At 42.2% G+C, this 12261-nt stretch overlaps 1 protein-coding gene across 4 annotated transcripts in view; it reads right to left on the bottom strand.

Moving 5' to 3' along the window:
• fryl (furry homolog, like) overlaps nucleotides 1–12261 on the bottom strand; it is a 683156-nt gene that overhangs the window by 165875 nt on the left and 505020 nt on the right. For all 4 annotated transcript variants that reach the window (XM_072496733.1, XM_072496730.1, XM_072496731.1 and 1 more), the window contains 5 exons: nucleotides 9406–9574; nucleotides 6857–6944; nucleotides 4672–4784; nucleotides 4106–4256; nucleotides 3176–3279 (listed from right to left, as the gene is read on the bottom strand). In XM_072496733.1, coding sequence (XP_072352834.1) covers nucleotides 3176–3279; nucleotides 4106–4256; nucleotides 4672–4784; nucleotides 6857–6944; nucleotides 9406–9574 — 625 coding nt within the window. The remainder of the gene's footprint in view (nucleotides 1–3175; nucleotides 3280–4105; nucleotides 4257–4671; nucleotides 4785–6856; nucleotides 6945–9405; nucleotides 9575–12261) is intronic.

Below are 12261 nucleotides of genomic sequence, written 5' to 3' on the forward strand. Positions count from 1 at the left end.
GTGATTGGCAAAAGCAGCAAAGATAACATGAGGTTAGGGTGTGGAATGCACTGTCTGAAGTTTGATGAAAGCAGGTTCAATTCAAGAGGGAACTGAATTATTATCGGAAAAGGAAGAACACGCAGGGCTGCGGGAAGAAAGTGGGGGAATGGCATGAGGTGAATTGCTCCCTCAGAGAGCAGGCATAGACTTGACGGGCCAAATGCCCTCTGTCTGTGGTGTGAGCATTCTGTGATCATTTGAAATTCTAACACATTAACATGTACAGAATGGGCAAATAGTATGTACTGTTTTTGCAAGTGTTCAAAAACAACACTGTTTCACTTGTTTTTAATTTACACCTTCCTTTTACAGAATATATTAGCAAAAATCATATTCTTTTATGATTGAAACTACACTTACAATTTTGCTGAAGTAGGGGGAGCATTTTGGAGATAGTGACCACAATTCTGTGACTTTCACTTTAGTAATGGAGAGGGATAGGTACGTGCAACAGGGCAAGGTTTACAATTGGGGGAAGGGTAAATACGATGTTGTCAGATGTTGCATAAGTTGGGAACATAGGCTGGCAGGGAAGGACACAAGTGAAATGTGGAACTTGTTCAAGGAACAGGTGCTACGTGTCCTTGATATGTATGTCCCTGTCAGGCAGGGAAGAGATGGTCGAGTGAGGGAACCATGGTTGACGAGAGAGGTTGAATGTCTTGTTAAGAGGAAAAAGGTGACTTATGTAAGGCTGAGGAAACAAGGTTCAGATAGGGCATTGGGAGGGATACAAGATAGCCAGGAGGGAACTGAAGAAAGGGATTAGGAGAGCTAAGAGAGGGCATGAACAATATTTGTCGGGTAGGATCAAGGAAAACCCCAAGGCCTTTTACACACATGTGAGAAATATGAGAATGACTAGAGCGAGGGTAGGTCCGATCAAGGACAGCAGCGGGAGATTGTGTATTGAGTCTGAAGAGATAGGAGAGGTCTTGAACGAGTACTTTTCTTCTGTATTTACAAATGAGAGGGGCGATATTGTTGGCGAGGACAGTGTGAAACAGATTGGTAAGCTCGAGGAAATACTTGTTAGGAAGGAAGATGTGTTGGGCATTTTGAAAAACTTGAGGATAGACAAGTCCCCCGGGCCTGACGGGATATATCCAAGGATTCTATGGGAAGCAAGAGATGAAATTGCAGAGCCGTTGGCAATTATCTTTTCATCCTCACTGTCAACAGGGGTGGTACCAGGGGATTGGAGAGTGGCGAATGTCGTGCCCCTGTTCAAAAAAGGAACTAGGGATAACCCTGGGAATTAAAGGCCAGTTAGTCTTACTTCGGTGGTAGGCAAAGTAATGGAAAGGGTACTGAAGGATAGGATTTCTGAGCATCTGGAAAGACACTGCTTGATTAGGGATAGTCAGCACGGATTTGTGAGGGGTAGGTCTTGCCTTACAAGTCTTATTAAATTCTTTGAGGAGGTGACCAAGCATGTGGATGAAGGTAAAGCAGTGGATGTAGTGTACATGGATTTTAGTAAGGCATTTGATAAAGTTCCCCATGGTAGGCTTATGCAAAAAGTAAGGAGGCATGGGATAGTGGGAAATTTGGCCAGTTGGATAACGAACTGGCTAACCGATAGAAGTCAGAGAGTGGTGGTGGATGGCAAATATTCAGCCTGGATCCCAGTTACCAGTGGTGTACCGCAGGGATCAGTTCTGGGTCCTCTGCGGTTTGTGATTTTCATTAATGACTTGGATGAGGGAGTTGAAGGGTGGGTCAGTAAATTTGCAGACGATACGAAGATTGGTGGAGTTGTGGATAGTAAGGAGGGCTGTTGTCGGCTGCAAAGAGACATAGATAGGATGCAGAGCTGGGCTGAGAAGTGGCAGATGGAGTTTAACCCTGAAAAGTGTGAGGTTGTCCATTTTGGAAGGACAAATATGAATGCGGAATACAGGGTTAACGGTTGAGTTCTTGGCAATGTGGAGGAGCAGAGAGATCTTGGGGTCTATGTTCATACATCTTTGAAAGTTGCTACTCAAGTGGATAGAGTTGTGAAGAAGGCCTATGGTGTGCTCGCGTTCATTAACAGAGGGATTGAATTTAAGAGCCGTGAGGTGATGATGCAGCTGTTCAAAACTTTGGTAAGGCCACATTTGGAGTACTGTGTACAGTTCTGGTCGCCTCATTTTAGGAAGGATGTGGAAGCTTTGGAAAAGGTGCAAAGAAGATTTACCAGGATGTTGCCTGGAATGGAGAGTAGGTCTTACGAGGAAAGGTTGAGGTTGCTAGGCCTTTTCTCATTAGAAAGGAGAAGGATGAGGGGCGACTTGATAGAGGTTTATAAGATGAGCAGTGGAATAGATAGAGTAGACAGTCAGAGACTTTTTCCCCGGGTGGAACAAACCATTACAAGGGGACATAAATTTAAGGTGAAAGGTGGGAGATATAGGAGGGATATCAGAGGTAGGTTCTTTACCCAGAGAGTAGTGGGGGCATGGAATGCACTGCCTGTGGAAGTAGTTGAGTCGGAAACATTAGGGACCTGCAAGCAGCTATTGGATAGGTACATGGATTACGGTAAAATGATATAGTGTAGATTTATTTGTTCTTAAGGGCAGCACGGTAGCATTGTGGATAGCACAATTGCTTCACAGCCCCAGGGTCCCAGGTTCGATTCCGGCTTGGGTCACTGTCTGTGCGGCGTCTGCATGTCCTCCCCGTGTCTGCGTGGGTTTCCTCCGGGTGCTCCGGTTTCCTCCCACAGTCCAAAGATGTGCGGGTTAGGTGAATTGGCCAATGATAAATTGCCCTTAATGTCCAAATTGCCCTTGGTGTTGGGTGGAGGTGTTGAGTTTGAGTAGGGTGCTCTTTCCAAGAGCCGGTGCAGACTCAAAGGGCCGAATGGCCTCCTTCTGCACTGTAAATTCAATGATAATCTATGATTAATCTAGGACAAAGGTTCGGCACAACATCGTGGGCCGAAGGGCCTGTTCTGTGCTGTATTTTCTATGTTCTTTTTTCTAGGGAACAGAGGTCATTTTCATACAGCTTTGTCTGAAGTCAGTTACTCTTTGAAGGTCTGGCTCAAGTTAGCATGCAGGAAACTATGGGTCATTATTCTAGCACCCTGCCCAAGATCACCCGTGCCAGCAATTAAAATAACATATTTTTACTTCCAAATTACCTATAAATATTGCATGAAGCAAAAGATGCATGTAGTTTCCCCATTCCACCTTTACGCTGTGATCAACTATTAGATCTGTCAGAAGGATCACTGCTATGTTACACCTAAGGATAAAACAAAACAGTTGCAGTTTTAGAACTATAGGAATGGAATGTAACTGTCTAAAATATTAGCAATGGATTTCTGAAAATTGAAACAATATAACTGCTGATTTTTTTTTTTTTACAGTGCAATTCATTTAATGGCAAGACAAATAATTGACAAACCCAGTAAGCAGGAGTGAGATGCAAAAATAGATTGTCAAACAGGTTCATATACTGGAACATATTCACTCATTTAAACAAAACATACTAAACATTTTATTTAGTAGTTCTGTAAGACAAACCCAAAATATGTCTGTTTTTCCTCCCTTATAAATTCTTATGGTCACTGAGCAGCAAGATATCAGTCTGAGGGAATGGAACACTTCCATTCTAATAGTTTAATGCCACCTTGTGGAGTACGGCTGTTACTCAGCCGTGGGTATATTTATCGTTTCCCGCAACATACGGTTTCAAAAATAACTTTCTCTGACAAGGTCAGTGCAAATAATTTTTTAAAAAGCTTTGAAGTAGGCAAACATTCCTCACATCAACCATGGACAAAAGACGCACTCTACAGGAAGGTCAACCACTTGACTTCATCATAAAACTAATATCAGTATTTTCTGATTATCCAAACTGTGGTACTAAAATAGTTTAACAATTAAAAATCCAATGTGGATTACATGGAAACAAGTTAGTTCACACCTATTCTAGGATCTCAACTTGTCACCACATATATATTTCGCTGAATACATATGGTTTTGGTAATTTTGTACATTGGATGTTGGAATCATTTAATCATTATAGTTTGTATGAAGCATTGTATGTTATTGCGATAGTCACTGACCTCTGCAGTGGTATCCCTGGGGTACCAGTCTCAGGCAGATAATCAGCCAGTGGTGACCAACTTCCGCCAGTAGGAGGAAATGGCAATGGCTCTGCTTTGTTGAGTTCCATCACTTTCAGCCTCCAGTTTGCATAAATGGGCATGGAATCACCTATTAAATTTACAGAATGGAATAGTGGAATTAGCACAGGAACATGGTTGACTGAAGATCCTTCCCAGACACCAGAATAGTCTTCAGTCTTTTACACACAATGTGTAAAATTAATTTTCTTTGCATTCAGATACAGTTGCACTATAATGAAATAATATTAAAAGGTGAGAGAGTGTCTTGCAAGTTGAAAACATGTTTGCTAAAATTAATAATTCTAGAAATATAAATTATTTACAATTACAGTTTATATTATTCTAACCATATTTATCATTCAATATTTAATCAAGTGTGGCACTTTTAACAATGTAATTGCTTAGTAGACATACAGTCCAAATAACACATTTTATACGTTTGAAACATTAAAGGGGTTTCACGGTGAACTAGAAAACGCTTCACAATATATTAATATACGCACTCTTCTCTTCTTCATAGGATCCTCCGGAGCTGCTGCTGTAACGAGACTCAAGCCGATGATGCTGCCGGTTTAGATTACTATTCAGCCCACTATAGATATCGATATGTCCATAACTAGAGAAAACAATTAAATTTGACCATATAGTCCACACATGTAAAACTTAGAAACAAAAGGCCATACAATGTTTTTAATCTCGCTACAATTTTCATATTTCCTCTTCAAATAATTTTAGATGAAAGATTTTGCTGGCATCACATCAGTCTATTTTTGATTGTCAGCAAACTGATGCAAGGTGCTAGCAAACTACACTTTCTCTGCAATAACCTGCTCATCAATACTCAGTTTGGTTTCCAACAGGACCACGTGACTCCTGACTTCATTATGGCCTTGGTCCAAACACAGTCAAAATCACTGAACTCGGAGGTGAGGTGAGAGTGACTGCTCTTGATATCAGGCCGCTTTTCACCAAGTATAGCCCTAGCAAAATGGGAGTCAAGGGAATTAGGGGAAAGTTATCCACTGTTTGGAGTCATGTCTAGCACACAAAGGAAGATGGTTGTGGCTGTTGGAGGCCAATCATCTCAGTCCCAAGATTCCACTGCAGGAGTTCCTCCGGTTGGTGTTCTCGGCCCAACCATCTTCAGCTGCTTCATCAATGATCTTACAAGGTCAGAAATAGGGACATTCGCTAATGCTCATTGACCATCTCCAACAAGAGAGAATCTATCAATCTCCCTTCGACATTCAATGTCATAACCATCACTGAATTCCCCACCATTAACATCCTGGAGGGGTTACCATTGACCAGAAACATAACTGGACTAGCCATATAATTACTGTAACTACAAGAGTAGATCAGAGGCTGGGAATACTGTGGCGACTAACTTACCTCCTGACTTTCCAAAATCTGTCTATTATCTACAAGGCACAAGTCAGTGGAGTGTGATGGAATAATACTCTCCGCTTACCAAGATGAGTGTGGCTCCAACAACACTCAAGTTGTTCATGACAAAGCAGCCTGCTTGATTCGCACACCATTCACCCATTTAAAGAAACATTCACTCATCCATTTCTTCCACCACCAATGCACAGCAGCAGCATGTACCATTTACAAGGTGCACTGCAGCAATTCACCAAGTCTCCTTCAGGAACACCTTCCAACCCGTGACCTCTACAACTGAGGACAAGGGCAGCAGATGCATTGGAATGCCACCACCTGCAAGTTCCCTCCATGCCATATGCCATCCTAATTAGGAACCATATCGCTGTTCCTTCACTGTCACTGGGTCAAAATCCTGGAACTTCCTTCCTAACTGTAATATGGGTGTAACCACACCCGATGATTAACCATGCACCATTCTCAAAGGCTCTTGGGGATTAGCAACGAATGCTGGCCTCGACAGCAATGCTCTCATCCCATTAAAGAATTTTAAAAAAAGAATGGCTACTCGATATGTTCAAACACTGTACACCAGCTCTCCTGGATTAGTAAATGTCCATTGGAGCTGATGACATTTGAGAGGGATCAATGGCAATGCTGTTGACATGCAAATACTCAGCAACTCAGATGGTGTGTGCAGGTCACTCACAAGTAATTCCATTGAAGATAAGGTATGCATGCGCCTTTGTAAACTTAAAGATTCTGAACATTGAACTGAACAAGCACTACAAAAAAAAATTAGAGGACAATGGTCAATAGTAAAGGTGGAAAATCAGCATTTAAGTGAGCCCAGGATATCCTTGTGTTCATCTTTACTGAATCGTTGCAGCATTGATGAAACAAAGGATGTGAAAGAAGTCAAAAAGTAAGGCACCCGAGGAAATAAAGTAAATAAAGTCTTGCATTTACATAGTGCCTTTTACTGGCTCAGGGCTTACCAAAGTGTTTAATATCATTGAAATATTTTTGCAGTGTAGTCATTGTTGTAATATAGGAAATGAGTTAATCAATTTGCGGAGAGAAGCTCCCAAATCAGCAATTAAATAAATGACTAGGTCATCTAATGTAGGTATTGGTTGAGGAATAAATGTTGGTCAAGATACTGGGCAAATGCTCCTGCTCTGCCTCGAAGGAAATGAGGAAAACAACAACATAATCTTCAACTTGAACACAACTGCAATATTAATAAACCCTACAAAAATTCAAGAAATTATAACGTAGTATTTGTTTGAAACAAGTACTTACTTATCATCAATAGCAGGATCCTTTGCTAGTTTACTGTCCTGATGACCATCATGTCCAGCCACCATTGTATTGCTGCTGGAAGTGGTACCTAAACATATCAGAAATGGATAAGAAATCAATGAACAGATAAGAAATCAATGGAGTCAAATTGAAATAGTGCAATTAAAGAATAAAATAACAAACCAGATTTTAGAATAAAAATCATACTTGAAATTTCACTATTAAATTGCAAGTGTATGACAAAAGGTAATCCGTCAGTAAACTTTCTGAGTGACACTGGATTTGTCTCTGAACAAAATTATAATCAAGTACACTTCTCAACTTTCCTTTTCTGCCTTTGCCAGTTATGTTTTCATTTCTGCTTCTAATTATGCTGCCGACAATTCTAACTCACATATGTATTTTCATTCATTGATACTATTTGTTTTTTCTTGAAAACAATTCTTCATTGCAGTGTTCATGTAAGCCTACTTGTGACACTAATAAAGATTATTATTAATTGGTAGCATAGCGGCACGTTAGCATTGTGGATAGCACTGTTGCTTCACAGCGCCAGGGTCCCAGGTTTAATTCCCGCTTGGGTCAGTCTGTGCGGAGTCTGCCTGGTCTCCCCATGTCTGCATGGGTTTACTCCAGGTGCTCCGGTTTCTTCCCACAAGTCCCGAAAGACGTGCTTTTTAGGTGAATTGGACATTCTGAATTCTCCCTCAGTGTACCCGAACAGGCGCCGGAGTGTGGCAACTAGGGGCTTTTCATAGTAACTTCATTGCAGTGTTCATGTAAGTCTATTTGGGACAGTAATAAAGATTATTATTAATTGAAAGTATTCTTAAAAGACAATGTGAATTTAAATGTACCAGAAACAAACCTGACCACCTGTCAGTGCTCAGCTGGAACTAAAATTTGGAGTAATTTAAACTTAGTACTGATGACAAGCAGTAAATCTCTAGACACAGAAGTTAGTTATTCTGTCAATCAAACCCTATTACATTTATAAATACGTCTTGCTTAAAGAAAAAGATCAAGATTCATCACGTTTGCCTCATCACACCCTGATAGTCGCATGACTCAATTATATCGAAGAGAATCTGTTTCCAACGCCTGAAGAGTCATAAACCAGAAGGCACACATTTAAGGTGATTGGTGCAAAAACCAGAGGTGACAATGCAACAAGCGGTTAGGATCTGAAATGCATTGCTTTCAAAAAGGAATTAGAAGAAAATATCACAATGATATGGGGAAGGAGCAGGGGAGTGAGACCAATGGCATTGTTTGCCCAAAGCATAGACTTAACAGGTTAAATGGCTGTACTACATTTCTATGAATTATTTTTGAATTTTATTTGTTATGTTGCAAAATAGCAGTTAGCTTGCACAAAGCAAGGTCCAAGCAACAGCATAGGAATAACATTTTGGTAGTGCTCATTGATAAATAAATGTAAGATACCAGGTTAAATCTTTTGCTCTTCTTTGAATATTATTGAATTTTTAGGTTGTATATCTGGATAGTCAGAAGGCACCTCAATTCAAAAGACAGTACCCCTGACAATGTATGACTTTCTCAGTAATACACTGAAGTGTCATCCTAAGTTGAGTGCTCAATGCATCGCCTTCTGTCTCAGAGGTGAAGTGCTACCAATTGAACCAAATTGACACAAAGCATGTCCAGGATTGTTTGAAAGTTCAGGGGTGGCAGGTAAGAGCAGATCTAAACATCAGTACTTGGGAATTAACCTCAAAGGAGAATCATACAGTTATATTGGTTACAGGTGCTAGATAGTCCCCCTTCCTTCTCCAGGTTGCTGCAGTTTAGGAGTTATCAAATTCAGCAAAACCCAATAAAGAGCGTTTTACAATAAAATCTACATACTGAGGCATCAGCTGAGAAGATGCTGCATTCAATCGTGCAAGGTTTCAATTGTGCAAGTTTCTGGCATTAAGTGAGACCGTTGCATGAATAATGGACTGGTTGGGGGGGGGTGAAGAGGAGCAAGGAGAATGAAAAGTGTGGTTGTTTCAAGTTTTTCCAAGAGATAATACTGAGGTAATATTAATACTGATGTTACAGATCATGGCTTGAACACAGTAATTTTAAACTGTCATTCGAAACAAGATGAATCTCTGAATACAAAGTTTTAAAATAAAAGGCTTGAACTACAAAATTTATTCTAAAATTAACTGAGCTAATCCCTCCCAGCCTGAAGAAAAACATCTCTCAACAAGATTTTAATCAAACTACCCTACTGAAGGGATTGAGTCAGGAAAAACGTTTGATTCCGTTCACAAGAAAGTTTTGCCAAAGTTTCATAATGTAGACCCAGGCAGGTTTTTTGTTACTTTTGTTACTTTTTTGCCCTTCCTTCGTTTACAGTACGATATTCAATGAGATTGAGGAAGTGCATGCAATTTCAGATGGTATTAAATTTCCTGTCTCCTTAACCTTCCCCTAGCTGAACTACATGCTTATAAACAGCTGTGTACAGACTAAACAGAAAAACTGTTCTTTTGTTTGCAAGCAATAAAAGTTTGAGACTTAAAAATGAAAGTTACCTGAGGCGATGGAAGGGATTTTGTAGCTAGAAGTGATGCGGTAGTAGGGTGGGTTGTCCATGTGAATGACAGCTGAGCTAACTGGATCAGTCAATTGCAGTTCTGCCACCAGCTCTTCCAACAACTGCATTGTTTTATCTCTGCCCAGATACACAACCACTTTTTTGATCTGTGTAGGATAATGACATAAAAACAATTTTTCACATTTTAAATTAAAGTTTTCCCTGTGATTTCTGCAAACTCCATAATTTTTTTTCATCTTTTCAGTGAGCCAGATTATTGAAGCCAAGGTGTTACTTCACAGCAATAACAAATTATGTTGTGCTATTAACCCATAAAATTATACTCTTTCACAATATTACCACAATGTTGGAAATCTTTTTTTTTAATTAAATATTTTATTGAAAATTTTTGGTCAACCAACACAGTACATTGTGCATCCTTTACACAATATTATAACAACACAAATAACAATGACCTATTTTATAAACAAAAAATGAATAAATAATAAATAACAAAAATGAAAACTAGCCCTAATTGGCAACTGCCTTGTCACAAGTAACACTCTCCAAAAATATAATTTAACAGTCCAATATATAATTATCTGTAGCATCGACCTATACATACTATACAGTATATATTAACAACCCTGAGAGTCCTTCTGGTTCCTCCTCCCCCCCCGCCCCACCCCACCCCGATCCTGGGCTGCTGCTGCTGCCTTCTTTTTCCCATTCCGTCTATCTTTCTGCGAGGTATTCGACGAACGGTTGCCACCGCCTGGTGAACCCTTGAGCCGACCCCCTTAGGACGAACTTAATCCGCTCTAGCTTTATAAACCCCGCCATGTCATTTATCCAGGTCTCCACCCCCGGGGGCTTGGCTTCTTTCCACATTAGCAATATCCTGCGCCGGGCTACTAGGGACGCAAAGGCCAAAACATCGGCCTCTCTCGCCTCCTGCACTCCCGGCTCTTGTGCAACCCCAAATATAGCCAACCCCCAGCTTGGTTCGACCCGGACTCCTACTACTTTTGAAAGCACCTTTGTCACCCCCATCCAAAACCCCTGTAGTGCCGGGCATGACCAAAACATATGGGTATGATTCGCTGGGCTTCTCGAGCACCTCGCACACCTATCCTCCACCCCAAAAAATTTACTGAGCCGTGCTCCAGTCACATGCGCCCTGTGTAATACCTTAAACTGAATCAGGCTTAGCCTGGCACACGAGGACAACGAGTTTACCCTGCTTAGGGCATCTGCCCACAGCCCCTCCTCGATCTCCTCCCCCAGCTCTTCTTCCCATTTCCCTTTTAGTTCATCTACCATAGTCTCCCCTTCGTCCCTCATTTCCCTATATATATCTGACACCTTACCATCCCCCACCCATGTCTTTGAGATCACTCTGTCCTGCACCTTTTGTGTCGGGAGCTGCGGGAATTCCCTCACCTGTTGCCTCGCAAAAGCCCTCAGTTGCATATACCTGAATGCATTCCCTTGGGGCAACCCATATTTCTCGGTCAGCGCTCCCAGACTCGCGAACTTCCCATCCACAATCAGATCTTTCAGTTGCGTTATTCCTGCTCTTTGCCACATTCGATATCCCCCATCCATTCCCCCCGGGGCAAACCTATGGTTGTTTCTTATCGGGGACCCCCCCAAGGCTCCAGTCTTTCCCCTATGCCGTCTCCACTGTCCCCAAATCTTCAGTGTAGCCACCACCACCGGGCTTGTGGTGTAGTTCCTCGGTGAGAACGGCAATGGGGCTGTCACCATAGCCTGTAGGCTAGTCCCCCTACAGGACGCCCTCTCTAATCTCTTCCACGCCGCTCCCTCTTCCTCTCCCATCCACTTACTCACCATTGAAATATTAGCGGCCCAATAATACTCACTTAGGCTCGGTAGTGCCAGCCCCCCCCTATCCCTGCTACGCTGTAAGAATCCCTTCCTCACTCTCGGGGTCTTCCCGGCCCACACAAAACCCATGATGCTCTTTTCAATCCTTTTAAAAAAAGCCTTCGTGATCACCACCGGGAGGCACTGAAACACAAAGAGGAATCTCGGGAGGACCACCATCTTAACCGCCTGCACCCTCCCTGCCATTGACAGGGATACCATATCCCATCTCTTGAAATCCTCCTCCATCTGTTCCACCAACCGCGTTAAATTTAACCTATGCAATGTGCCCCAATTCTTAGCTATCTGGATCCCCAGGTAACGAAAGTCCCTTGTTACCTTCCTCAACGGTAGGTCCTCTATTTCTCTACTCTGCTCCCCTGGATGCACCACAAACAACTCACTTTTCCCCATGTTCAATTTATACCCTGAAAAATCCCCAAACTCCCCAAGTATCCGCATTATTTCTGGCATCCCCTCCGCCGGGTCCGCCACGTATAGTAGCAAATCGTCCGCATACAAAGATACCCGGTGCTCTTCTCCTCCCCTAAGTACTCCCCTCCACTTCTTGGAACCCCTCAACGCTATCGCCAGGGGCTCAATCGCCAGTGCAAACAATAATGGGGACAGAGGGCATCCCTGCCTTGTCCCTCTATGGAGCCGAAAATATGCAGATCCCCGTCCATTCGTGACCACGCTCGCCACTGGGGCCCTATACAACAGCTGCACCCATCTAACATACCCCTCTCCAAAACCAAATCTCCTCAACACCTCCCACAAATAATCCCACTCCACTCTATCAAATGCTTTCTCGGCATCCATCGCCACTACTATCTCCGTTTCTCCCTCTGGTGGGGCCATCATCATTACCCCTAACAACCTCCATATATTCGTGTTCAGCTGTCTCCCCTTCACAAACCCAGTTTGGTCCTCGTGGACCACCCCCGGGACACATTCCTCTATT

This window comes from Scyliorhinus torazame, chromosome 3, assembly GCF_047496885.1.
Source record: "Scyliorhinus torazame isolate Kashiwa2021f chromosome 3, sScyTor2.1, whole genome shotgun sequence".
Taxonomy (NCBI): domain Eukaryota; kingdom Metazoa; phylum Chordata; class Chondrichthyes; order Carcharhiniformes; family Scyliorhinidae; genus Scyliorhinus; species Scyliorhinus torazame.